The 26,793-nt window shown below is 53.4% G+C and overlaps 12 protein-coding genes across 12 annotated transcripts in view; 6 read left to right on the forward strand and 6 right to left on the reverse strand.

Annotated features, from left to right (window-relative positions):
• Positions 1 to 588: 588 nt before the first annotated feature.
• PV08_03389 (uncharacterized protein) lies at positions 589 to 2,928 on the forward strand (the record flags this gene model as incomplete). Its single annotated transcript, XM_016377743.1, has 4 exons — positions 589 to 718; positions 774 to 1,034; positions 1,096 to 1,331; positions 1,948 to 2,928. 4 exons carry the CDS (start codon positions 589 to 591, stop codon positions 2,926 to 2,928), a joined length of 1,608 nt encoding a protein of 535 aa, XP_016239313.1.
• Positions 2,929 to 4,168: 1,240 nt separating this feature from the next.
• On the forward strand, positions 4,169 to 5,331 carry PV08_03390 (uncharacterized protein; the record flags this gene model as incomplete). Its single annotated transcript, XM_016377744.1, has 2 exons — positions 4,169 to 4,776; positions 4,926 to 5,331. The coding sequence occupies 2 exons, from the start codon at positions 4,169 to 4,171 to the stop codon at positions 5,329 to 5,331; spliced, it is 1,014 nt and encodes a 337-aa protein (XP_016239314.1).
• An 817-nt stretch (positions 5,332 to 6,148) lies between these two features.
• PV08_03391 (uncharacterized protein) lies at positions 6,149 to 8,113 on the forward strand (the record flags this gene model as incomplete). Its single annotated transcript, XM_016377745.1, has 1 exon — positions 6,149 to 8,113. The coding sequence occupies one exon, from the start codon at positions 6,149 to 6,151 to the stop codon at positions 8,111 to 8,113; it is 1,965 nt and encodes a 654-aa protein (XP_016239315.1).
• A 1,084-nt stretch (positions 8,114 to 9,197) lies between these two features.
• PV08_03392 (uncharacterized protein) lies at positions 9,198 to 12,216 on the reverse strand (the record flags this gene model as incomplete). Its single annotated transcript, XM_016377746.1, has 2 exons — positions 9,198 to 11,269; positions 11,310 to 12,216. The coding sequence occupies 2 exons, from the start codon at positions 12,214 to 12,216 to the stop codon at positions 9,198 to 9,200; spliced, it is 2,979 nt and encodes a 992-aa protein (XP_016239316.1).
• A 720-nt stretch (positions 12,217 to 12,936) lies between these two features.
• PV08_03393 (uncharacterized protein) lies at positions 12,937 to 13,566 on the forward strand (the record flags this gene model as incomplete). The annotated part of the gene is made up of 1 exon (XM_016377747.1): positions 12,937 to 13,566. The coding sequence occupies one exon, from the start codon at positions 12,937 to 12,939 to the stop codon at positions 13,564 to 13,566; it is 630 nt and encodes a 209-aa protein (XP_016239317.1).
• A 1,034-nt stretch (positions 13,567 to 14,600) lies between these two features.
• PV08_03394 (uncharacterized protein) lies at positions 14,601 to 14,936 on the reverse strand (the record flags this gene model as incomplete). Its single annotated transcript, XM_016377748.1, has 2 exons — positions 14,601 to 14,745; positions 14,806 to 14,936. 2 exons carry the CDS (start codon positions 14,934 to 14,936, stop codon positions 14,601 to 14,603), a joined length of 276 nt encoding a protein of 91 aa, XP_016239318.1.
• A 1,345-nt stretch (positions 14,937 to 16,281) lies between these two features.
• Positions 16,282 to 18,306, reverse strand: PV08_03395 (uncharacterized protein; the record flags this gene model as incomplete). Its single annotated transcript, XM_016377749.1, has 6 exons — positions 16,282 to 16,834; positions 16,890 to 16,958; positions 17,009 to 17,240; positions 17,307 to 17,635; positions 17,689 to 17,974; positions 18,030 to 18,306. The coding sequence occupies 6 exons, from the start codon at positions 18,304 to 18,306 to the stop codon at positions 16,282 to 16,284; spliced, it is 1,746 nt and encodes a 581-aa protein (XP_016239319.1).
• A 1,237-nt stretch (positions 18,307 to 19,543) lies between these two features.
• On the forward strand, positions 19,544 to 20,378 carry PV08_03396 (uncharacterized protein; the record flags this gene model as incomplete). Its single annotated transcript, XM_016377750.1, has 2 exons — positions 19,544 to 20,048; positions 20,110 to 20,378. The coding sequence occupies 2 exons, from the start codon at positions 19,544 to 19,546 to the stop codon at positions 20,376 to 20,378; spliced, it is 774 nt and encodes a 257-aa protein (XP_016239320.1).
• Positions 20,379 to 20,997: 619 nt separating this feature from the next.
• On the reverse strand, positions 20,998 to 21,522 carry PV08_03397 (uncharacterized protein; the record flags this gene model as incomplete). The annotated part of the gene is made up of 1 exon (XM_016377751.1): positions 20,998 to 21,522. One exon carries the CDS (start codon positions 21,520 to 21,522, stop codon positions 20,998 to 21,000), a length of 525 nt encoding a protein of 174 aa, XP_016239321.1.
• Positions 21,523 to 22,490: 968 nt separating this feature from the next.
• PV08_03398 (uncharacterized protein) lies at positions 22,491 to 23,699 on the forward strand (the record flags this gene model as incomplete). Its single annotated transcript, XM_016377752.1, has 1 exon — positions 22,491 to 23,699. The coding sequence occupies one exon, from the start codon at positions 22,491 to 22,493 to the stop codon at positions 23,697 to 23,699; it is 1,209 nt and encodes a 402-aa protein (XP_016239322.1).
• An 82-nt stretch (positions 23,700 to 23,781) lies between these two features.
• PV08_03399 (uncharacterized protein) lies at positions 23,782 to 25,065 on the reverse strand (the record flags this gene model as incomplete). The annotated part of the gene is made up of 1 exon (XM_016377753.1): positions 23,782 to 25,065. One exon carries the CDS (start codon positions 25,063 to 25,065, stop codon positions 23,782 to 23,784), a length of 1,284 nt encoding a protein of 427 aa, XP_016239323.1.
• A 1,131-nt stretch (positions 25,066 to 26,196) lies between these two features.
• Positions 26,197 to 26,793, reverse strand: part of PV08_03400 (uncharacterized protein) — a gene marked incomplete at both ends in the record, with an annotated part of 3,261 nt that continues 2,664 nt past the window's right edge. The window contains one exon of the mRNA XM_016377754.1: positions 26,197 to 26,717. Coding sequence (XP_016239324.1) covers positions 26,197 to 26,717 — 521 coding nt within the window. The remainder of the gene's footprint in view (positions 26,718 to 26,793) is intronic.

Below are 26,793 nucleotides of genomic sequence, written 5' to 3' on the forward strand. Positions count from 1 at the left end.
AGCCGTATCATACTCATCAGATAGAGCCATTCCAAAGGCGGGAGTGTTGATCGTGTTACTACTTGACTGGCGCTCTTGTTTCTCTTACAGTAGGTGACGCACGAGAATGGACTGGTTTGAGCAGCCCCCGTGAATTCGGACTGCTGGTCCATTTATGTATGTTTGGCACGATTGTATGTGCTGAGGCGAACCTCAAGCGCGTTAGTCTTCGTGAGCAACTTTTCCGGCTTTCCATTGGGCCAAAATTTGCAGGAAGCCTGAGGCCAGACAGGTCTTCCTGGTGCTTGCCGGCCTAGGGGAATTCCCAACAGCCAGACTGGAGCCAGCACCGTGTGTTGCGTATGTATCTTCCCCAATGTAGCCTAACCCCGCAAGGCGTTGGCAGTAACGAGACTGAAGTCATCTCAGCGAGTCTTCGTGGGCTGCTTCGCTACACTTTTGGTCAGGCGGGGGTCTTCGCCTCAGACAGCGTGTGAATAGTCGCCTGATGAATTACAAGATTGTCGACAACGATTATAATATGTCCATGTTTCCACAGCGTGCTCACGCCCTACTCTTGGTCCCGGGAGGGATATGTCGAATTCCAACATGCACCCGGAATTGGGCGCCGTGTTGGATGCTCGTCCCCCTGCCAAAGGCTGGTTGCGTCGACTAGGTCGACTGATAGCTGCCTGGGGCCACGATCCCCCCACAGACAGCGGAACCCTGGAGAGACAAAGTAGGATACGATGTGAAACCCCAATCAAATTCGAGATTGTTGCTTACTGCAGCAGTTGAGTCCTACCGACGCGGCTACCCTCGTTTTTCAGCAGTCATCGCAGCGGATGACTCTTTCTGTCTCTGCCGACGATTCTCTAATCTCCGCAGTCGGCTCCTCTTGCTCAAGCAAGACAAACTCTCGGTGCTAGAGAAGAAAATCAATGAGGTCGACGAGTGGGAGCCCAGAGCCCTCTTCCTTGGCAAGAGTCGGTGTGATGTGAATCAAGAACGACTCTCCTTACTCGCCGAAGCCGACGAGAGGCTGGCAGACTATGGTATGCATTTAGTTATGCTCCTCAGGGTGCAATGCAACTCTGCTAACTTAGGTACTGCTAGACTTGTTCGTGGAGCGTACCTCTCGCATGCTCAGCTCCAGACTTGCCGGCTCACGTGCGAGGGTTAGCCTTCAGAACTGGGTCAGTAGCAACGGATGCATAGCAAGAGAGGAGACAGAGTACTTGCAATACGCGCGAGATTTGATCTCGTTGGCTCCTGCGAAAGATGGAGCAATGGCGAGTTTAGAATCGCGGGTTGAAGATATCTTCATACGCTTTTTCAAAGGCTTCCTCCAGGTGGGTGCATACACGCCGACCAGGACGACGATGAGCTCATGTCTATCAGCGGGCTTCATCTAACATATCTTGTGACGAGAACGTCCTCATCCCCTCCGGACCCGTGATTGAGCGCACGGCACGTACAATCCTAGTGGCGATCATCACATTTCTCTTACTAGTGCCTGTGCTCGTCTGCAACAGCATACATAATGGGACCGCTCGAGTGGTTGTCATTATTCTGTCCACCTTGTTTCTTCAGGCCATCGTGGCTGCTCTGACTAAATCAAGGACGATTGAGCTGTTTGTTTGTGGAGTAACGTGAGTTCACCATTTTCCCATCTTCGCTGGCGAACTAAGTCGATTTCGCTCATATTAGGTACTGTACCATGCTCATTGTATTCCTTTCCGGAGCGAGCACAGCCCCAAATTGAAGAAACAGAGCAAGGGACGGCAGCGTCAGTTAGATAGAAGAAGATTCCAGCCATGTGCGATTCTTCTCGCTGTGAGCACTAGCAGTGTGTCAGGATCAGCTCGGTATCAGTATATCAACTTATCATCTACCGGGTAGTTACTAGGTCGCAATGATCAGCACAGGCATCGGAAGAAACCCTCCAAATGTATATACATGATAAAGGTTATCGCCCTTCGTCGGTTACGCGGCTTGGCCGCGTTGCCACAAAAGCCATGCAAGCTTCGAGCTATAAGGATATTTGAAAGCCAGTTCGAACAGACTCGAGATGAAAATGCCCTCACACGAGCCATCGAAATAGCGCAGATGGCCGTAAGCGCAAGCCCTCCCAACAGCCCAGCACGGCCAGTACTGCTGAATACCCTGTCAAACAAACTTCTTCGTCAGTACAAAATCAGTGGTGGGATAGAGCACATACGAGGGTCGGTGGCAACGGCAGAGGAGGCACTGGATAGTTTGCCGCCATCGACCTGCATTCCTCACAACTGTGCATCCAAGTTAGATCTCGCATTTGATCGCAATCTAGACTCACAATACTTACTTCGCGCTGTTATCATGGCGCAAGAGGCTGTGGACTCCACCAATGCGCACGATGAAGTCAAACGAGCCGGCAGACTCGACAATCTCGGAATTTTGTTGCGTCGACAATACGAGCAATCTAAGGACGCTGGTGTCTTAGATGGAGCTATCAAAGCCTCTCGTGAATCTGTAAGTCTAACACCACCTGGTTATATTGAGTTGGGAAGCAGACGCAGCACACTTAGCAGTTTGCTCTCTATGCAATTCGAGCACACGAAGAACCCATCATACCTCGACGAAGCTATCCAGGAGGGGGAGACCGCTATGGGTTTAACTCCACAAGGCCATTCAGAACGGCTGGACATGCTCAACAACCTGAGAAACAAATACCAGCTCCGGCATATCAAGACAGGGGACCAAAATGATGTTGACTCTGCCATACGGTTGGCTGGAGAAGCTATCAGGTTGATGGAAGAAGACGCTGCACAACGAAGTCCAGACTTGGTTAACCTGACCGAATTGTTCAGACGTCGATACAACCTTTTCAAGGAGACTCAAGATCTGGATGAGGCCATCCGAATAATAGGACAGATAACTGAATCCATGTCCGAAAGAGACTCAGACTAACTGCACCGTGGGCAGATTCTGGCGGACTGCCTCCAACTTCGGTATGAATCTGCATCCGATCTTTCGTACCTCGAACGGTCAATCGATGCGACAAGAAGGGCCCTTGATGCAAACCCAAGGGGACATTCTGGAAGGGCGAATCTACTTGATGACCTCGGCACCAGACTCGGTCGCTTATACGGAAGGAGAACAGAAGAACAGCTGTTGCTTGAAGCAATCAGTGTTCTGCAGGAGGCTGTGGAGCTGACTCCAGAGACTAATGCCGATTGAGCGAGACACCTAGGCAACCTCGCAGGTCTCCTCAAATACGAGTACACGAGGACGGGTCATGTTTTAGTTCTCGAAGAGTCGATACAACTTGCTCAAGACGCAGTCGCCTCGATACCAAAGGATCACTCTGAGCGAGGTAGTGGCTTGAATAACGTCGCAAACTCGCTCCAGCGTCTATTTGAACGCACAGGGGAGGTCCATCATATCGATGGTGCAGTCCGGGCGACCGAGGAGGCCGTTGACTCAACGTCAAGCAATCACCCGAACCTGTCCTTAAGGTTAGCCAACTTAGGAAGCAAGTACATGCGCCGGTACAGTCGCCTGGGGAAACTTGAGGATTTGGAGGATTCTATCAACGCAGCTAGGAAGGCGGCTTCCAATTTTCCGGTGCAACACACCCGGACCGTTGCCTTTTCGTCAATGGTCTATGTAATCGACTTTCTTCCAGATTCGAACGGTTAGGAAAGGAAGAGGATCTTCAGGAGGCGGTGCAATTATTGGATGAAGCACTGGAAAAGGCACCGAGAACTAGTGTCTCCATCGCGCCGTGCTTGCACACCTTGGGAAGTCTTCTACGGGAGCGCTAGGAGCTAAAGAAGGATATCAAGGACCTCGACCGGGCTGTCAAGGCGGGACAAGACTCTGTCAAGTTGGTTTCAGTGAACCATCCTTACAGATCAGTCTTCCTCCAAAGCCTCGGACGACGTCTAGTTACTCGCGCAAATACATCAAGGAGTGCGAAAACCCTCTCCGACGCGCTCCGTGCTTTCTTAGAGACGGCCAAACACGAAGAGGCCCTCCCGCTTACCAGAGTTCAAGCTGCACGCCGAGCCGTTGTGATCCTGAACGAATTACAGGCCTGGGGCCAGGCTGCCAAACTTGTCAACGACGAAGAGGCAAGCCTAGATCAATCGATCAAAGACCGACGGAACGTCGTGCGTGAGATGGAGAAGTTGATTACTGAGATTCAATGACTGTTCCCGGCCAGGAACGATTCCTCATAGGGTCGACTGTCGCAGAGCTAAAAGACCACGCAGCAGAAGGTCCGAGTGTTATCGTCAATGTCACGTATATGGGTGCAGATGCCATCCTCGTTTCCCATTCCCAAGTCAAGCACCTTCTACTTCCCCAGTTATCTGCGTTGAAGGCACCCCAATTCATTCAACGAAAGTTCAACAGGTCTGCCGCCTTTCGTAATCAGGATCTGTGGCGAGACATAGGAGAAGACAAGCTCGCCGCCGAGCCGGATCAGCTCTCGTGGTTATGGACCAACCGCGTTGAATTAAACCTTCGCGAACTGGATACGCTGGGTGAAATATCCGTTGAACTTACGAGGGTCTGGTGGATCGGATCCGGCATTGCCAGCTCTTTCCCCTTTCATGCGGCCCAGGGCGAGTCTGGGTCTTGCCTCGACCGCGTGGTTTCGTCCTACACGCCAACAATCAAGGCTCTGGGATATTCTCGATCGCGGGCCCGTTCGGTCACAAAGCTGGAGGACGGCGGGAAAGCTTCAATTCTTATCATCACAATGCCAACAACTCCTAGCCATGCTCCAGTGAAAGGTGCAGAGCGTGAAGCGTACGCTATCCAAACCGTCTCGGCCGATACGTTTCTGTGACGGGATTAGAGCTTCCCAACCCTGCGAGTGTTCTCAGGCATATCCAGACTTCAGATATTATTCACTTTGCCTGCCATGGATCCTCTGATCCACTGGTGCCCCTCCACAGCGACCTACTCCTCCAGGGCGAAAAAGGGGTTGGCGTTCCCGTCGTCCACCGCTTAACCATTTCGATGATCTCCAAAGTCGCGGCAGCAGGGCGGGCGAGAGTTGCCTTCCTGTCGGCGTGCTCCAGCGCGGAAATAAAGGCAAGCAAGCTGGGCGATGAGGGTCTTCATCTCTCCAGCGCCTTCCAAGTCGCCGGGTTCGCATCAGTCATTGGGTCGCAATGGCATGTCTCTGACAGTGTCTGCGTCGAGCTAGCAAGGGCGTTCTATACCCAGCTGGTCCGGTGTGGTCTTGCATTTTCGAACCGAGATGTTGCTGACGCTTTGAGGAGCGCCATGCTGTACGTCCGCGGGCTAGATCCGAACAATCCCGATCTATGGTCTCCGTTTGTGCATTGTGGTGCCTAGGGTGTGTTCTCACTCCCCAACTTCACCTGAAGTACACCTGAGTAATAGGCATCCGTCAGGGATGACACGGGGATTCCCTAGGGAACTTAGATGCTCTTCAGTCAAACTATGTTTCCAAAGAGTCACGCGGGCGGAAAGATACCACGAATCATTTGCTGGCACGTCCAGGAGGCAAAAAAGGCAACTGTTGCAGGCAACTACTGCAGCAACTGGGCAACTAGGCAAACCCATTACCTTTCAAGTCTTAGTGAGGTTATGTATCTTCGTATAACACGGCACAGAGCAGAGGCTCACTAGGCAAGGCTTCGTGGCTGCCTACTGCAAACCAAGCCTGCACCTAGAATGAATGCACGGCACAACCAGGACAAGATACTATGATTGAATTAGAACAGCTTGTTTTGTTCTAACAGAGTGGCTAATAAACTCTATCAAATATACATCAGACTTATGCAGCAATAGCAGCATTCCGTATTATCGTGCTTACGTTTATCTCGTGTTCTCGTATCTGGTACGCCGACCGACAATGCGTTCTGTCACAAGAGCAAGCCGCTCAGAGCCGTGAGGTTGTTTGGTGAACGGCGAGACTGACAAGTTTATTCCTTCCCCCCTCCCCCTCAGACTCATGCAAGGCCACTCAAAACCCTTCCGTACAAGTTAGAGGTCGACCTGCTCGCTGAATGACAGCCAACAATGCCTCTTTCCCGAGTCAGATCAGCTTTGTTAAATAGCCTCGCCGCAACCGAAAGCAGGATATCGGCTTTGGGCCCTGCGCACCGACCAGGCTTCCATTACTCAATTCCTCCCCCGGCCTGTTGACATGTCGAAAAAGGCACTGCTCATCTCTAGCGTCTATGGTGCTCTTAAGGGGCCCCAAAACGATGTTGAAAAGATGGCCCAGGTCCTCGGCGATCTGGGATTCGTCATCAGCCTGTGCTGCGGAACTGGCGCGACTCGCGCGGGCATTCTGACAGCCTGGGAACAACTCATCGACAACATCGGGCCAGGGGACTCCATCGTCATTTATTACTCTGGACATGGCGGGACTGTGCAATCCCCGCGCTCTGTGGACGGCGCCACTCACAGTACGTTTGCTCGTGACCGGGCGGCTCCTTGGAAGTATCAATATCTCGTCCCCGTGGACTTTGGGGAGCGGGAAAACAACGAGTTTCGAGGGATCCTGGACGTGGAAATGTCGCACCTGCTGCACGCCATGACGGAGAAGACGAGGAATGTCACCACCATATTGGACTGCTGCTTCGCTGGGGGCATGGTTCGCGACCCAGGCCTCGCCGACACCGCCGTCCCCAAGGGAGTCCCCAGCACAGCGTACGCCGATGTCGTCGACCACGTCAACAGTCTCCGAGCACGCGGCTGGAGCCTGGACGAGGCTCATGTGGACGAAAACCCCCTCGCGGTGCGGATCGCCGCCGCGACCGCGAGCGAAACGGCCTGGGAGTACCAAAACTCTCGGGGCGAATGGCGCGGGGCGATGACGGAAGCTTTGGAGAGCGTCCTCGCCGCAAGCAAGGGAAACCATATCTCGTGGCGGACTCTCCTGCTGCGGGTGTCGGAGATGGTCACGGTACAATTCCCCTATCAGCACCCCCAAGTAGAGGGGCCCCGTAATCGACTCACATTCTCCGTCCAGGAGATCGCATCCCAGGGGTTCCATGTTCGCGAGGAAGACGACCGCGTCGCCATTCAGGCCGGACGGGTTTCTGGTGTCCACAAAGGAAGCATATACTCGGTGGTGCCCATCGGCGCGGAGAAGCCAGTCGTGGGCCAGGAGCTCGCAAGCGCGCGCGTCACTTACGCGGGCCCTTTCAAGGCGTATGTCGAGCTGCGACCAGGCACCGCATCGACAGGAGGCTTGCCACCCGACGGCGCCCTCGCCTTCCTTCAGCACGACGCTGTCTACAAGTGGCCCGTGACTCTGCCCGTGACTCTGCCCGCCGACCTCACGTGGCTGCCGGGAATGGTGGAGGCGTCCAGGTTCATCCGGCCAGCAGCACCCGACGACGGGGAGTTGATCCTGGCCGAGTTCAAGAAAGACTCGGACACGATCTTCCTGTTCAGTAACCGCGGTCACGTCGTGGCCACGTTGTCCGCCAACGCGGGCCCGGACGAGAGACGCAAACTTGTCCGGCGCGCTGAACGACTCGCCCGCGGCCGGCATCTCCTCTCGTTGAACCACGAGACCGATGTCGAGATTCTTCGGCACGCCGTAAACGTCACGTTTGGAGTGGTCGATGCGGGCCCCCTCGGCGGCGGCGGCCGCCGCGGGAGAACCATTCGACAAGACGGAGGGGACGATCTGCGCGAAGGAGACTCCGTGTACGTGGAGCTGGTCAACTGCGGCGTCGAGACCGTCTTCGTGTGGGTCTTCGACGTCAACGCCGGAGGTAAAGTCAGCCGCGTCTCCCGCTCCAACTCGACGGGGATCGAGATGCCCCCCGGTCGACACGAAGTCCTCGGCTCTCGCAACGACGGCCTGGGGCTCAAAGGCTTGCCCGTCAGTTGGCCCGAGGACCTGCCCAGGACGACTCCGCTGGAAGAGACGCTCGTCTTCATCTTCACGAGTTCGCCCGTCGACCTCCACCACCTCTCGTCGGACCCGGGCGACGGCCCGCCTCCCTCCCGGACGGGCCTGTCACACTTGGAACAACTCACCTACAGCATCGCGACCGGAGCCATGCGGGCCGTCACCCTAGATGAAGACAGCGACCCAATCCGCTACTCGATTTCGTATATTCCTTTTCGACTTCATCCCCATCCCCTTTGACATAGCCTAGGCGGTGAGCGTTGAACATCCCAATGTAAAAGTGCCCTAAGAAAACTGGCCTATATAGCTTCTCCCCCTTGCCCCCCACTGCCTATACTTCTCTTTCATACTCGTCCCGATGATCCACGTCCATCAATGAAGATGATAGTTTCGACTTGACAGCATCAAATTCCATCTTACGCAAGATTGATCTTCCATGAGAGCTATTATAGGGGGCGAGGGTTATCTTTCTTTTTTAAAAAAAAAAAACAAAAGGAGGGGGGGCATGTGTAATTCAAATGGAAGTAGTAACTGGATAGATTTAGGGGATTCGTCGTCGAGAGAATTACTGTATACATCTTTAGGAGATTACTGTTGGACTAGGCTGAGTTGCGAGCGATGTCAGTGACCGTCTTTACAAGTCAAATACTCTCGCCTAGCGCCTTAGCGCCTCCGGCGGAACGCCGACGCCCTCACATTCCTTACAACTTTTGCAACACCATCAATTCACTGTTTCCAGTCATATATGACTATATTCTCGGTCTTCACAAGGAGGGTTTCTCTCCGTCTAGAACGTCGCCCGATAGAACGCCGCCCGAGAACGGCCGATGGCTCCATGCGGCGCGCTGTGCGACGGCGAGAAAGCCCTCCCTTGCAACGCTCCTTTTGCCTATATAAGAGATAGAGATCTCCCTCCGAGAGAGGGAGGTCAGACTCGTCAATACATCCCATTTAGCCCCCAGACATCACCTAGAACTGAGTGTTGCATAACAATTACAGTACACAGGTCTCTCTCTCGCACACACATATCGTTAACCGCATTCCGTCGTGAATTATTTGACCCTGGTGCTATATTACCCCTCGGTCCCTGTGGGTCCCAGTAGTCAACATGCTACTGAGACAACGCTTCATTCTGTTCCCATAACCTTCAACTACTAAACCGATAAAAAAGCAAATGAGGACAAACTTGTTTGATCGAGCATACCCAAGTTTAGACAGACCCTTTGTGGATTTAGATGAGCCTCGCAAGCCTGACGAAGGCTGCATGACGACGGAGATCCGGTCCCACAGGGGAATACGCATAGGACTATTGGCGTCTCAAAACTCATGCCCCGATATGGATGAATGGTGCCCAAATGCTTGGCTGCTCAGGGAACTCGGATCTCAATTGCAGAGTTGCCTTTCTCAAGGCCGACGATGGGTCGGCGTAACCAAGGCCGCCCTGTGGCCGCATGCGGATCAGGTTGTCGTAGAAAAGTTCCGCTATCCGGGTGCAGGCGTTGTCGTCAGTAGGCCAAAGGGCCCCAACGGCGTGTGGAAATCCAGCCATCTGAAAGGCAGTGGCGAGGTGGAGACTCTCTTCCTCGAGGCCAACCGCCTGGACCGCGGCCGTCGAACAGGCCGATAGAAAAGCCAGCCAGGAACCCTCGCTCTTCACGGCGGCGTTTGATATCATAGAAAACGTCAGACTATCGGCGACCGGGCCTTTCTCACCGTGTCTCTGGAGTATGAAGCGGCTCCTTGACGGGTCAATGGGGTCAGCGAATCCGTGGCACGCAAAGTGAACAATGGCCGACCCTGGGATACGCGCCAAAACCTCCTCCGCGGTAGGGAGTCGCAAGACCTTGCAGGGAGAGAGCGACTTGAAAATGTTGCGGATGGCTTCGGCCTCGCAATCTGCACCTTTCAGGTCTTGTTGCCCTGGGGTAGTGGGCATAGCAACGACGAGAACATGATTTGCATCCAAGGTCCGCTTGAGAACTGTAGACTTTGTCGCCAGAGACCTCGAATAGACCAGAGACTTGATTGTAGGCACATATGATGGTATCATCCGATCCAGAGCGCTCTCAATAACGTGGTCGTCGTTGTCAGATGCCGCAACTGCGGCTTGCGCAGCGTGGAACGGGAGGCCAGTTGCGATGCCCGAACCTATCCACCAGACGTGGCTGAGATTGTCGTCATGGTTCCCCGGATTCAAAAGGTTCTTCTCGCCCATACGATTTATGACGGGTTTCACACAGTCGTTCCACAACCACTTGAGTTCCTCTTCGCCCATGCAACTATGAAGGCCGTTCCCAACGTCGTCGTCTTCACCAGAGATATCTCGGTCGAAGATGAGGACAGAGCGCTCATTCGCGAACTGAGTATATGCCTGATTTACGGACTTTGGGACAACACCAGCATTCGGTCCGGCGAGTTGGACGACATCAGCGCCGTCCGGAGTCACTATAATCGCATCAGTCCCAAGGTCTGTGAGATTGACTATGATAATTGGTCCGTCGAGCGCTTGCACTTTTAGTTCACTGAAGTCGGGCTCGAGCAGGAACCTCTCGTAACCGTCAATCTTACGAATGTCGGCAAGACAGACGGCCATATCCCGAATAGCCAACCATCGCTGGTGCCGCAGTGCGTCTCCTGCAGGATCATCGAGGTCAAACGGTGTCTGCGCCTGGAGCCGTAACGTGTCGTAGCGTTCTGCGATGGCCCCGTGATGCTGACGGAGGGAGGACAACTCAGAACGCTCCAATTTACTGTCAATCATGTACCCAAGGATGAGACCCCGGCCGAACTCGAGCCACTGGACAGCCTTCGCCGCATCTCTCATCTTCAGGAGCAGGGAACAAGTGTCGGCTGCAAGGCCCGACACTTGAATCGCGGCGTTTTGTTGATCCCGTCGAGCCGCTTGCCGGCCACAGATAATGGGCAGGAGCTGCATAGCCGACTCAGCCACTCGTCTGGCATGTTCCCAGCGCTCTCTTCTGGCTAGGACTCGGATAGCATTTCGCGCCGCCAATACACGATCAACGGGTGCCGTATGGAGAGACTCAAAGGACTCGATATAGCAGGCGATGGCCCTCTCGATATCTATACTCGAGGCCGGTACCTCGGCGCCATTGACGTCTCTCACAGATACTTCCAGCACACTACCCAAGTTGACCAACCAGCGTCCTCGGTGTGGATGATCCTCTGCCGTCCCATCGACACCGGCCTGGACCATATCAACGGCCTCCCTCTTGGTTTCAGCCTCGCCCGTAATTCGGGCAACGATGCCGAGGGCCGCTCCGAGATTGTTCAGCTGGACGGCATGGTCAGGGGATTCTTCGGGTGTCAACCGAAGAGATTCCCTATATAAGTCGACCGCTTTCCTCGACGTAGTTATGTCATTGGCATGCCTTGCTAGCGCCAGGAGATTATTGGCATAGTTGTTCAACCCAACCACTCTTTTCGGGGAGCCCGTCGGGCGTAGAATTTACAGCGCGCTCTGCTATATCGATGGACTCGATAAGAAAATGAATGTCCTTGGTCCGTTCAAACAGGCTCCGAAGCATACTAGAAAGGTTGGTCAACCTCCGTGCCAATGCGACGTGGGTCTGTGGTGTCTGCGCCACCGACTTCCTGCAACTATCAACAGCCAGTTCTAGAAGTCGTGCCTCACCATTGCGATCGTAGTATGTATGAAGAATGACACCAAGATTGTTGAGTAATTCTGAACCCTCCGAGTCGCCTGGCAAGGTGCTGTCGACAGCTTGTTGAGCGAATCTGATGGCTTCATCTCCGTCGGCGAGGTGCCCGTGCCGTTTGAATAGGAGATTGAGCTGACTGGCTAGATTGCTCAAGAACCCCGAGCGCTCCCAGTGGTCATCGGACATGATGCTCACCACTTGACGCATCAATTTGATGCACTTTTCCAGGTAATCAGGGTTGCCAGTGGCTTCATATTGTGTCTGGTACATGACGCTGAGGTTGCTCACTCTACCAGTCCACATGGAGTCATCTTGCGGAGTGGCTTCGCAGATTTTTTCGCATGCCTGAGTAGCCTCTGAAAGTATTTCCGGGTCGGCTTTACGCATAAAGAGCATTTGAAGCATTGCAGCCAGATTGTTCAAGGGAAACAGCTTGCTGGCATGATCCTCGGGCATTGCATCCGCAGCCGACCTGGCCAGGCTAATAGCCTGTTCTAGAGTTTCGAGTTTGCTATCGTTGTTGTACTGGTTCATGACCAAGAAGGCGTGGTTGGACAGGTTTTCGGCAACATCATAATCTTTGATGCCCGGATTAGCCAGGAGCTTCTCAATCCCAGCGGCCTGCACCTCTGAGATGTTCAATTCCACGCGGTCTGCCATTTCAGAGGCTGATGATGAGGCAGAAGTTTGGTAAAGGGAGAGTTCGAGCCCTACTTGATCCCGATTGTGATCTATCTTTCCGCTCGCCTGACAAATGAGACGAGGCGCGTGTCAGAACCGAGACACAAAGGCCAAAGACCAGCAGGAGGTTAGAAGGCATCAGAAGTCCTCCTAGAATGGTTGCCTACAGGGCTGGGGAGGGTTGGGTTTTCCAATCATGGACGTTCCTCGTATATTTCAGCCCGAGATTCACCCAGTCCTCATTTCTTCCTGGTTTGCTGCTTCGTCGAGGCCGTCCCCCTCTACAGCTCCGTCGGGCCATACCTCTTGCCGAACGATCGCTCGCATTGTTGCCGTGGTTCCCCACTAACGCGGCTATCCAAGACGATATGATTGTTGAAAGAGAACTTTGTCATTCTACAGACATGTACGGTGCAGCCTCGCTTATGTAATATGGAAATTTCTAGACAGCCTTGTCTCCCCAGATCACATGACTAGGCGCGTACCGGTGATTTTCGCCTCTTGCGCTACTCGGTCGCAGCTCGACTGATAAATCATAAAACCATCGTCTCTTGACACAAACCCTCTTGCCACAATCCACTGCAAAGGACGACATACGAAGTCCCAAAAGTAGATCCAACCTTGCCTTTTCTCGCCATCAAACTACTCCTAACATATCATCTCCACCGACCACATCACAACACATCGCCAGTCTTCAAAATGGCCAACTACCTCGCCTCCATCTTCGGCACAGAGCAAGACAAGGTCAACTGCTCGTTCTACTACAAGATCGGCGCATGCCGACACGGCGACCGCTGCTCCCGGAAACACGTCAAGCCGTCATACTCACAGACGATCCTCATGCCGAACCTGTACCAGAATCCGGCCTACGACCCCAAGAACAAGATGAACCCGTCGCAGCTGCAGAACCACTTCGACGCATTCTACGAGGACCTGTGGTGCGAAATGTGCAAGTACGGCGAGATTGAAGAGATCGTCGTCTGCGACAACAACAACGACCACCTGATCGGCAACGTCTACGCGCGGTTCAAGTACGAAGACAGCGCGCAGGCAGCGTGCGACGCCCTGAACAGCCGCTGGTACGCGGCGCGCCCTATATACTGCGAGCTCAGCCCCGTCACGGACTTCCGAGAAGCGTGCTGCAGGCTGAACTCCGGCGAGGGCTGCGTGAGAGGAGGGTTCTGCAACTTCATCCACCGAAAGGAGCCCAGCGCAGAACTCGAGCGGGAACTCGAACTCAGCACCAAGAAGTGGCTTAAGGAGAGAGGCCGGGACGAGAGAAGCGTCACCAGAAGCCCGTCACCCGAGCCCACGAGGAAGAGATATTGAGTGGTTACTAGTTTAAGACGTGATCCGATGATGGATTGCTAGTTGAGAGATTGTGGCCTGCCAAACAAAAAAGCCAAGATTCTCGCAAGAGATACGATCTCGGGAAGACACCCTTCTTGGATACCACGTCCCCTGAATTACACCGGCGCAGCCACTCTGGTGACATGCATCGTCGCCTCTTTAAGGAGGAGAAAAAGTTATGCCGCCTACTTCAGCAGTTCCTTATGCAGCACGAGGGCATCGCGTGCCTCAAGGGAAACAAGTCGCAGGTTGTGAAAATCACGACTGCCGCCTCAATGTACTTGGGTTGTGGTGACTTGTGTGCACTGAGCCGGAACCTGAAATCCAAAGAACTCGTACCTGGGAACATAGAGCAGCATGCGGTGTTGTGAAAATCATCTGTGCTCGAGGTCGCACGTTGACCATATCACACAATCTCGTTGGTTGAGATTGGCGACTGGAGCAGGGATGCCCTGCTACGTCCTATATGGACACTGATTTAGACCATAGCAGCGAAAGGTTTAGATAGCACTTGAGAATGCATCTTGATCAATCTCACCACGTTTTTTCCATACCGGACCCTTTCTTAAACACGAGCAGTAGGTCCTTCAGAGCAGCCCTGAGGGCCGCAAGATATCATTCGAATAATAAGCGTCTATGTCTATATGACCGGCCATCTATTGAGGCCGATGTAGTAACGTGTTTCGCGTCATGTCGTAATATAATTCCACCCTGTTGCATGTTGGCGGTCTCCCCCTCCTCTCGGCTATCGTCCTGACATCCACCTCGACCTGACCTCCAACATGGAATGACTTGTCCAGCGAGCCTAACAAAGAACAGCGTCCGACGTGATGCGTGCAGCAAGTTGATGGCGGGCGGGTGTTTGTTGATTTGAAGAATAAAAATCGTCATAAACAGTCCAGTCGCGCCTTTCCTCCCTTCGCAAACAGAGCATCAATCGGGGATGGCAGTTGACGGTTTCGAAGTTTGCACCGGCAAGGAATTCGAGGACCGGGTCGAACTGAACAAGCTGGCTAGCGTTTGAACGGACCGACATTTAACACCCATAAAATGACGAGAACCACAGCGGCAGCAACAATGAGGAAACTCAGAGCTATTAACCAGCCCACGATCATCGTTCTCCGTTGCTTCTTCCGATTCCGCTCGAGCCATGTCGCCCTGTCGGAGAACGTTAGTCCAGCATCACGGAATGTCGTTCCCCTTTCGCCGGCCACGTACGTATGCTTTAATCCGCCGTGGGACGACGACGAAGACGCTGATCCCGAGTCCGACATGTTTGCCTTCTCTTCGTCCATGTGCACTGCCATCGAAAATCGGCGCCAGAAGGCGGGGTCGCGGACACCTGCCATGGTCGCCCGACCGCCAGGGTGAGTTGTATGTGTCTTGGTTTTCTGCCTGTCCGCTCGGACGAAGTTTTGAAGTCTTTTGGAAACGAGGTCGTCGGGTGTTTGGTGTTTGAGTAGGTGTGATGTGTCGCGTGCCCGGGTTTAATTTGAACAAAAACGAGTGGACGATACTGAGGGCACGAACGAGTGAGTGCCAACAGATCCGGAAATCGAAAGTTCAGCCACGAAGACGTGTAGCAGGAGCAATCTGATCACATCTCTGGACAGCAGGAAACATTCAAAGACAACAAGAACAACAAGGCAGGAAGCAAACAGTGTCACAGGTCCGGGATCCAGGGAGTAGATGACGGATACGAGTACAATCACCCAGGAAGACGACTTCCATCCACATCAAGGTCCGGTTTTTGATTAGCCCACCGTGCAAAACTCTTATCCCAAGAGCCTCATCTCAATACCCACATGCTCCGAGTCCCATGTCGTTCTTTGTGCGCTCCGGAACAAGAAAGCTGATTTCCAGCGGCCAGACCCTTCCATGTGCAAGGTTTCGGAGATGCGGCTTAGCGGTTAGAAAGAAGTGGACGTCACGGGTAAACAATCTCATCGACGCCAACCGACGCTTGCACCGGCATCGTCAATTGGCCAGTGTATCATGTCCATGCTCTTTCGAGGAAATACCACCGCACCGGGAGTCTTGTCTCGATGGCCCAATGGTGATTGAGTGGGTTTCGACGGAGGAAAAGCGAGAGACAGGAGTTGTCGTTGGCCAGGGGCCCAGGATATTGTGGTGTCAAGGTGGAGTGGGAAAGCGAAATTGCCATTGTGCAGAGTCGGCCAGTTTAATCACCGGCGAAAGTCAAAAAGGAGGAAATTGGTTGATTCAGTGGGTTTGATACGGACTGTGGAGTAATTGATTGATTGACTGCGGCGAGGCTGACGCCGAGCCTCGTCACGTGCATCCCGTCAAACATCGTCCTGCGCTGAGACAAAATCCACAGAAATCACACGAACAATCCACACCACGAATCCGTCCAGGCATTTTGTCTACAGTACAGTACAGAGTAAGTGGTATAGGTTGCCTTTTCCGATGCTATTGTCGTAGTGTGGTTCAACGAACTCCATTCTGGCTGCGAAGCTTGCTTGAACATCAGTGTGAAATGAATAATACAAAAGACCACAATACCTGCCGCGAACTCAACTTCAATTCGTAATCTCCATTATCCAGAGCTACACGTAGCTACAGAGTAACGTCAATTTACATTCTCTCCATGCACGCGCCTCCAGCCTTCAAGGACAGTCGACTTCCGGCCACCACTGCCAAGGTTATCCGGTACGTTCCTGTAGTCACTCATCAGGCCTTGGTAAATTCCGGAGCTTTGACATGTTCCACTGTAGCTTCCACCTTCTCGGTCATCAAGTCCTTCACGCCCTTCAGGAACCAGACTGCTACCAATGCCAGGACGATGAAGGGGATGATACTCGCCCACGCGAGTCGGTAGGCGTGGGCATATTCCCAGTGACTCGCATCCATAGTCTTGTCCAGGATGGTGCTGTTCAAGCCAGGAACATCTGAAAATCCAACGCCTGTGGCCAGCGCCTTCAGAAGATCTGGCAACGATGATTGAGGTAGGCCAGCCGCTACAGCTGCATTGCCAACCTTGGTGTCATACGACTTCAACTTTCCATTGATGATAGCGTCAAGCACAGCAGATCCAAATGCACCGCCAATTGCTCGAGCAGAAAAGCCGAGACCCGTGGCTGTTGAGAGGAAGGCATGTGGTGCAGTAAATTGGATCAAGGCTACGATAAGAGTCAATGGTCCAGACTGGCCAATACCTGAAAGAACGTTGAAGCCAATCTGTGCGTTGTTCATGCTTGGAGTAATGACCGCATAGCAAATTGTTCTGTTCATTGTTAGCGGCTGTGCTCGATTTGTCCTGTCAAGATTTCTGCACTTACACAACGAGGAAGATGACAAAAGTCACGAGCAATGGAGATTTCAAGTCCTTGTACTTTGTGGCATACAACCTGTAATTCCGTCAGGTATTGCCCAGCCCATTGTCAATGGCGATACTTACGTGATAGGGATCGACACGAAGAGACTGACGAGGGTGTATGAGAGCTGCCTGAGGGAGATCTTCCAAGCATTGGTTTCGAAACCGAGGTTCAGCACGATCTGAGGCGTTACGCTGTTCACAGCGCTGTAAAACAGCCAACCCTCGACCGCAAACGCGAATACAGACAGGGCAAAGTTCGGCGACCCCTTAAAGAAGACGTGCGCGACCAGGCCGTCCGATCGACCTTTCCACTCTGTTGGATTTGGTTAGTCTGTGATCTGGACGAGCATTACAAAGGCGTAGCCGAGGTGTTACCCACCATAACCGCAGAACAATATGAGGAAGCCGAATCCGATGCCCAAAGGCGCTGCCACGTGGACATCCGACCAAGCATATGCACCCCCGGCCCAATCCAAAGCCAGTAAAAGCATGGTGCACGCGACGATGAAGAGAAAAGACCCAATGGGATCACAAGCCCAAACGAGTTGCTTGAACGACATTTTCGGGTAGTCTGAACGACGGACGGGATGGTAGAAAAGAATCAGTCCAACGAATGTAGCCAAATGGAAGGCAGCCTGCATCCAAAAGATGTCGCGCCACCCCGACGGACTGGCATTCGTGACTCCCCCCGATCCAAGGCTACCAACACTACACCCGTCATTAGCAGTTGTCTTTGCAAGGCAAGAGGCGAGGTAGCATACACTCCACCAACAGCGCCCCCAAGAAAAGCGAAGCCATTAGCCAAAGCTCTGTACTTCAGAGGTAGCACCTCACTCGGGATCGCTTGGACAATGGAAATGGTGCTCAAGGTCACGCCGATGAGTATACCGCCGCCAATCAACATAGACATGGAAGTCGCCTTTGCCGAGACAACGGCGCCAACAAATGCGATCAGTGGAGGAACCGACGCAAGGTACTTTCGGTCCAGGACATCACTGAGTCGGCCGACAATGGGTGACAAGACACTTTGCATCAGCAAGGGCCCCTCTGTCCATGCTTGTCAGCAAGGAAGACATGCTCCTAGTACAACTGTGGCACTTACGAATAATCCAACCGGCGATTGCTCCATCACCCACGTCTCGGATGATGAAGGCAATGACTGATCCTGCAGCGACGACGACGAAGACCTGTGCCATGATGGCGAAGCAAGTGAGAAATACCACCAGCCATGATCGCCAGCTCAAGTTGATGTGTTCGGCCTCATTGAGTTCCTGGATGTGTTCCATAGGAGCCTCAAACTCGACCACGTGAGCGCGATCCTGTTCTGGGACATTTTCGATGACCTCGGCGGCCTCGTTGAGCTCTTTTCCAGCCGTCATGATGGCGGTGTGAGATATTGAGCGACAGTTCAAGGTCGAGAGAAGTACGGGGAAGAGCTGGTGGAGCGGTCTTTCTGGCTTGAATGGATGCCGAGTAAAGGAATATATAGCTCCCACAGCAATGCTTAGCGAAAATGCAAGACCAAGACTCATCAACACTAGTCGACCCCGGCAGTTGATCTATCCCTTGAGCATCGGCTGAACCCCGAGGGACGCCCTATACCATAAGCGACGAAAACCTGGAGAGCCTGTCGGTGGAGCTGATGGCTACAACCAATCTACTGGTTCGCTCTGGGGTATTTCCAGGCTGCATATTTGTCAGTTCTATGTGCACGTGGCTCCTGATTCGGCTCTCGACATGGGGAACATTGCCGTCTAGCACTGCTATATTATAACGTGCTCGGTGTGGACCAATTGTGCCGTGGTGCCGGAAAGTAAAATCTCTTCGTATTCAAGAGAGAGTGAATTGCCGAATTGGAGCAAAGTGGGTAAATCCCAGAGTTGGGGGAAGAAGGAGGAGGAGGAGAACAGGGAGAAGCCCCCGGTCAGTGGGATTTTGCGGAGAACGCATCTCTCTTGACATCCATACAACAGCTGGAGGGAAGAAACACAAGCTTAAGCTAAGCTAGGCTGAGCTAAGCAGCAGTCATTACGGACAAAGGTCAACGAGTGAGGACGACAACCTCGGCAAACAACATTCGAAGACAAACAATCAAAAACCGGTGAGCAAACAGGCCACGGCCGGCAGGTATTTGAGAGCAAAATACTTCTCTGGCCACCCGTTCATCAATAAATCAGCTCAAGATGGAGAGTATCTGCGTACGAGCGAGTACTTGTCTACCTTCATGCCGAAACTATTTACAAATATAAATGGCATATGAAATGCTTGCGGCGATTACTGCTAAGCACGCTGAGCTGGGTGCTCACTTGGGGTTCATTTATACCTCACTGACAAGATGACCCGGCTTTCGTTGCTCAAGTTTATTCACCATGTCGTTGTGCTGAGGACTTCTGATTGAAAATTTTTCAAATGAATGCAATTTTGACTCACTCTAGGCAAGTCATTGAGATGGCAGGTTCCCAGAAGATCTCCTCTGCTCGCTTTTCCTTCTCTCTCTCTCTCTCTCTCTCACACACACACACACAAAATCAGTTGACAGACTACTTTTGCAAAACCATCTGATCAACTGTACAGCGTTCGGAAACTCATTGGCTGTTAATACAATCCGACCTCACCATGGCAAAAACAAAACAAGTCGCCAGAAGAGGGCCTCGGCCTGCTATGGCAGGGAAAAAGCGACCTGTCAGAAGAGAGGTCCAGCGGAGGTCTCGAACCATGGAAGTCCTCAAGATCGGTGACGATGACTCCATCCGCGTTGTGCGACGTCTCCGACCACAGCAAGACGACGACAGCGAAAGCGAATACTGCGAGGATGAGGAGCCTGCTTCCCCTGGATATCCGCAAGTGGCTTCAGACGTCCAAATGACACCAGCTGTGGCCTTGACTAGGTCGATGGCACGCCTTCATCAGCCGCCCCCGTCCACTTCAGCTCCAGAGGAGGAAGCGCACCCTGACAGTTCTAGTGACGATGATAAACCTCTTCGTCGGAACCGCAGACCTAGTCGCCAGCTTCTCGAGCCATCTCTGGAGACTGTCAAAGCAAAAGCCCCAAGTAAAGGAGTTGCTCCTGCACAATCCGGTGTGTCCAAAAAGTCCCCGAAGAAAAAGGGCCTCAAAAATTGTACGTTTTGATGGTAGCGCGCCTCGTTACCTGAGTTCATGGGACGCTAACATCCAATCAGCAAACGCGAAGACCAAGCCTCTCCGTGAGGTTACCGAAGAACATCACCTGGAGCGCCTTCGATCTGTGATTGACGAAGAACTACTCGTACCGGTTGAGCGCAAGCTCCCAGGCACCACCAAGCCAGGAAGGATGTACGTTGCAAGCTGGCAGATGATTGATCGGTTGCAGCGGGATAGAAACACTGCCTCTGGAGACGTAATTCGACTGGAGAAGGAAGTCATGGATCTGAAGAAAAGGCTCGAGCATGTGAAGAAGGCATTGAAGTGATTATAGTCGCTGGCAAACAAGTACGATGGGATGTCATGGGTAGCTGAAATCTCAGGACGTCCACGTCTTCAGGCTCAACAGATTGCACATGTCAAACGGCCGGGAAGACCATGGCGTCGCTACGACAGAGGCCATAGCAACGTGTATGAGGATATCGTTGAACTCGTCAATCAACAGATGGCCAGAGTACAGCTCCGCGCTGTACAGCTCAGTCAATACTACCATTCAGACCTTCGATTCTCTCCTGACAAGTATATGGGAGCTTGATCTACTCTCGCGATTGTCTTTATGTATCTTCGTGATGTATTGCTCTATGTTGACCCAGCTCTCTATCTCGCGTAGCACACACGCGACAATGGCCTCTTGCTCATTGCATAGTCCTGGCTTAGAAACCATCTTTAGGCCCCATGCAAACAGTCATGCGTTACACCATTCCTCCAAACCTCCCAAGGTAACCGCACATGGTTCTTTGTCAACTTTCTAAACAAGGTACACAGAACAAAAAATAATCGACCGATCTCACAGCCACCAACAAGAGAGGAACCTATACTCGGACCACCCCTCCTCCTCCTCCTCGCCGATGGTGTTTCCCCCCCCCCCCCCCCGGCCCACCTCACACTCATAATTTTGCACCGGTCGAAAAGACAGCCTTGTCATGAACGCAAGTGACACACAGTTTCCCATTCAGGTAGATCTTGCCCACGATGTTCGCCGTGTTGCGTCCGGCGGCCTGGGTCTCGCACTCGACCCGGACGCGGCTCCCCTTCGGCACCGGCCGGAGGTAGGTCATGGTGATGGTCCTGGAGACGTGACCGCCGTCCAAGAAGCCCGGCTTGGCTATCGTGACCAGCGCGGTGGAAGTGAGGTTGTCGAGCAATGTCGCCGCGGCGCCGCCGTGGAGATTGCCTGATTTATTGCATAGGTGGCTGCCGATGTCCAGCTCCCAGACTGTCTTGTTGGGCTCGGCTTCGACCAGGACCGAGTTGCTGTCCCTGAGGGCGTACGTGTCGAAGCCGAAGAACTCCGGGTCGGCGACGATCTGGGCCTCCAGAGCGAGCACGCGCTCGCGGACGTTCATCTTGTAGAACTCTTCTCGCTCCCACACCATGCGGGAGGGATTGCGGGATGGGGCAGACCTGGACATTGTCTTGTCTCTGTGGTTGCGTATCGGCCGACCGCTCTGCGTATATTCAAGCAGGCTCCTGGCTGGTGAGAAAGCGAGTTAAGTCGTGTCAGTGAGCTTTTGGTTCGAGTTTCCCGGGCGCGGGCTTCGTGGTTTTTTCTTTTTTTGGTTCAAGTGAGTCTCAAGCAGAGTGAAAGAGAGTCCGATGGACGGAAAACAAGAAATCGATGTTTGGTATCCATACTGTGCATGGTTAGCCGGAGTTCGAGCCAGGATGAGTAATGGTGCTGCCCATGAGCCGAGGTCCATCTCAGGGGATGTTCAGATGTCTACTGTACTCGTACGATACTCGTCCGTCCAGAGGCGGGTTAGTTCATGACAGGTACAGTACTCCCGTACCAGTACGGGGCCCGGGCGTCTGGAGTCCTGCGAAGCAACACGTGCTGATAAGCTGCTTATCTACCTACGATACAAACACGAGTACGAGTAACAGGTCCATACCAAACAAAACATGAAACCAGCGACACGTCGACACTATCGTAGAAACGGGAATAGAACGAAGCGAGTGTCTGCTTGAGGGTGTACGGTATTGCACGTTCCACCGACGGGGATTGGCCTTGTCCATCATCAGACAAATGAAGCGTGCATGATCCCAGGCCTGAGCTGCACTGGCTTCGCATCGCAGTTTGTGTTAACGCGCGTTGGCGTTGTCAGCGCCGCATTCCACTGCATGTAGACGCCCACACCCACCTACTTTTCCCTCGTGCCCTGCCACAGTCTGCCCATCTGCCTCCTTACGTGCCGGTACAGACGACAGCACAGTAGGGATTTGCTCCCAGACAGTCCCTTGGACACAGCCACCGATCGTCAACCCCGAATCCCACATCCACATTTTGTGTCAAGACGGGCACCCGCGTCCACAGCCTTACCATTACCTGTGCCCCTCGCCCTCCCTACAATGATCTCGACGATACTGGATTATCGCGAAGATGGACGGGGATGAAGCGCCGGCCCACGGCGACAGCAACGATAACACCGACCACAACAACAACAACAACAACCCCGGCAAAGCATCAAAACGTGATCGCTTCAAGGGCGCCTTGTCACGGACAAAGAGTAAATTCAAAAAGCACGATAACAAGAGCGAGGCGGAAATCAATGACGAGGTGAACGACTTTCTCGCGGGAGGACGCACGTCGACATCGAGCTGGACCTCGGGCAAAGATACACTGCGCCCGGGCACGATCACAACAACGCAAGGGTACTCGTCTTCGCTGGAAACGTCGCCGGCTGACCAGGCGGCTTCACCGCGACCGTCTACGTCGGATTCGGCGTCGATTTCCAGACACTCTCCGAGAAAGATCACGGTGCCCAAGATTGATGTCTCGAACTCACAACGATGGCCCGCGGCGCAACCCCTCAGTCCTCAGGGGCCCGCCGAGGGCGCGGCGGGCTTTCTACGTCCGGAATACCATGGCCGGAGCCAGTCCGCCTCGTCCCTGACGAAGAGAAAGGGCAGGGCACGTGGCCTCAGTGTCACCTTCATCGATGATCCGCCCACCGTCATCGGCGAAGGCGGGGACGACGCACCCACGCCCCCCCTGGAGATTTCAAAAGCAAAGGCGAGGGCGAGGTCCGTCTCGCCAATGTCGCCGCGGGTTCGACAGAGACCCGCGGGAGCCTCTCGGCCGACGGCGGCCGGAGGTGCTGGAGCGTACGAGTACCCACGACCACCTGCGGCACCAGCATCGTCACCGTCGAGTCAACATGAACCGCCTGATGTTCTGAGACCTCGAGGGCTACAGCGAGTGCAGACGGGCTTGTCACCGTCAGCGGCCACCGCATCTTTAGGGCTGGACAAGGAGTTCGAAATGACTCTGCAAATTGGGAACCAAGCCAATCCCCCTGGTAGAGAGGTCGCGTCCAACAGTCCCGAAATCATTGCTCCAAGACCGGTCCGTCCCGTTCAACCACCGCCACTAGTCGTCGAGCGGCCCGACACATCTGTCTCTGTTGTTCACGAGGCACAGTCGTCGTCGTCGTCGAGCAGTGGTCGGGCGGATGACTTTCGAGAAGGAGACGTTCTTCGCATGCATCACGACCCTAACATCCCCACCATCGAGGAAAATACACCGGCCTCGGGTTCCAGCAGGGAAGTCAGCCCTGTCAAACAACGACAATACCAGAACTTTGTGTGACCAGTCTCACGATTATGGTTCTATTCTTTTCAGCTGTACATCTATGAATGTCCCTCACGGATCACATAGCGAAATGTCCCTTCTAGGGCTTTTGCTCTCCGAGGGCCTTGAACCCTTGAATCAAATCATCCAGCAGATCTCTATCGTCCTCGATACCCACGCTCACTCGCAACAAATCCGGTTCGACCGTCGAGTCGGTCATGGTCCGCCATTCAATCAAGCTCTCCACGCCACCTAGACTAGTTGCATGGTGGAAAAGGTGTAATTTGCTGGGTAGAGCCCGAGCAAGTTCTGGGGTCTTCATGACGATTGAAAATACCGGCCCATAGCCATTCGGCATCTGTTTCCTCAACCAAGTCTTGTAGTCTTGCGTCTGGAGGCTTGCATGATGGACCTTTTTGAGAACAGACTTGATGATCTCGACATCTGACTGGGATAATCCTGTGCCTACCGTGGCTCCAGTTAGAGCACCATCGAGTGCATCGACCAGCCGCTGAGCACTCTGGCTTTGTCTCGTCACACGCAACTCGAGTGTCCTCAAACTTCTCACACCAAGCCAGCCTTCAAGGCCTCCCATCACCGATCCTAAATGCAAGCGGTCTTCCACCAGTTGCGGAATCCAGTCCTTGTTCTTCACCGCTAGAACACCGCACAGCAAGTCCGAATGGCCACCGAAATATTTGGTTCCAGAGTGCATCACAACGTCCGCGCCGTGTTTGAACGGATCCTGCAAGGGCGGCGGCGCAAATGTCGCGTCGACACTGAGATACGCCCCTCTCGAATGTGCAATGTCCGCATAGTGCTGGATGTTGAAGGCAAGGCCAGTGGGGTTGACGGGCGTTTCCAGGTGCAGAAGATCACCCTTTTCCAGCTCTTCGGGTTTGCAGTCGAGTGGGAGGATTTTACACCCCGACAGCCTCTCGTGCAGCTTCAGCACGCCGTGGCAACCGTGGTATCCAGCACCGATTGCGACTCTTTTCGGATTGATGAATGTGACCAGGGCGTTGAAGGCTGAAAGACCGGACGAGTATGTCAGGCAAGGGTTATGGAGGAGGACGCTCAGGATGGCTTCTAGCCGTGAGGTGCTGTGCGTCGTGTGCCGCGAGTAACAGTGCTCGCCTTGTTCGTAGACAGGTGCGGGGCGTTGGTGGAATGGACGTAACTTTTCCGGATCTCTGTCGTAGCGGAAAGTCGTGCTCACGTGGATCGGCGGCGCTACGTCGTCGACGACGTTGAGAGGGTCGTCGGCGTGGATCGCTTGCGTGGCGGGCGAGAGGGACGATATGTGCAGGGAGTTGAAATCAACGTCTTCGACTTGCGGTGGAATCTCGTCGGTGTCGACGCTGTGTACGCCGTTGGTTGCCATTGTGCGGGTAGCGGAGCAGAGAACCGAGTCGAGCTAGAGACTGATGCAGTGCTTGGGGGGGGGAAGTTGTACGTTTTTACGGTTGAGAAGGAATCACTGCCTCGGTGACACCTAGTAGCAGACTGGGATGCGAGGTTTCCAACATGGCGCAATTTGAAAAGGAATTACTGATCCTCCGCTGCAAAGATAAATACTGTACCGATGCCCCCCGTCGATGCCGCAATCGGCGGGGGAAACGAGCTCGGTAGACTTGCCTTGTACTCTACAACAGCATTGACCAGGGGCCGTCATAGGGCGTCGTGGCTCGCGTAGCAATAACGACAACGACAACGACAACGATTAAACAGTGTCGATGCTGCTCCGCACGAGTTGGAGATAGCTGTGCGTCACTCGAATGTTATTATGGATCATGCATGGGAGATACATATTCCTGCATTGGCTGACTTCTCGATCTCGTGGAAGAGCCCCCAGTCTGTATGCCTCTGAACGAGCCCTGAACGGCCTCAACAGATGTTTCATTACTAGTGAGTGGTATCTGTACTTTACAGATGAATAAATCCTCATGGAATCCAAGATGTATACTACGGGTTGGAAGGCCATGAAACGGTATGAAAATGAAAATAGTCAGCACTGGTCCCCCCCCTCCCCCTCAAAGAGTGCTCATCTACATATGTCTCTTGCGGAGTCTACACGGATCAATCACATCTGGTCGAGCCATCGGTGGCCTGCCCATGAGAAGCACGATAATTGTCTAGGTATGTAGAGACTGGACTGCAATTTCCGTCTCGGACTCGTGCACTGTGCAGAAGTCCAAGTCGCTCAACGTGTATCAGCGTGTATCTCGAGGTCTCTGTGTGCCAAAGAGTTTCACCGTACATGCTGAGTTTAACTCGGACTAAAACTCCAAAAAGAGTCCCCGGCCGACAGTTTTCTGTATCGCGTACGCTACCCAGTACTTCATGTTGGCGTGATCTTTCTTGCCGTTCAGGAGTTCTCCAAGAAATTCTTCTTCATGTCTCACTGAGAGGAACCAGGCAGAAGCTCAAGCCAAGACCAGGGTCCCGTGTTTCGAAGCCAATGTTTGGGTCGATTGTGTACGTTCTGATCCCGGTAAGTATCTGCATCACCTTGTCATGGCCATGTGTTGAGCAGTTTCTGCACCAACTCCTTATGACCACCCCTCATTGCTGCATAAAGTACATTATTACGTTTCCCTCGGGAGTTAACTCTGACACCCTTTTCAAGTAGTATCTGTATCACTTCTCCATGGTCTTCATCTGATGCGGCCTGGAGTGCATTGCCATGGCGACCTCCTTGGGCGTTGATATCAGCATCCTTGTCAAGGAGCATCTGCACTATCTTCTCATGGCCCCCTGATGCTGCGGCCTGGAGTGCATTTCCATAGACACCTCCTTGGGCGTTGACATCAGCCTCCTTGTGAAGCAGCATCTGCACTATCTTCTCACAGCCCCTTGATGATGCAGCCTGAAGTGCGTTGCCATACATACCTCCTTGGGCATTGACATCAGCATCCTTGTCAAGCAGCATCTGCACTATCTTCTCACGGCCCCTTGATGATGCGGCCTGGAGTGCATTTCCATACTCACCCCCTTGTGCGTTGACATCAGCATCCTTGTGAAGCAGCATCTGCACTATCTTCTCACAGCCCCCTGATGATGCAGCCTGAAGTGCGTTGCCATACGTACCTCCTTGTGCGTTGACATCAGC

This window comes from Exophiala spinifera (assembly GCF_000836115.1).
Source record: "Exophiala spinifera strain CBS 89968 unplaced genomic scaffold supercont1.2, whole genome shotgun sequence".
NCBI lineage: Eukaryota > Fungi > Ascomycota > Eurotiomycetes > Chaetothyriales > Herpotrichiellaceae > Exophiala > Exophiala spinifera.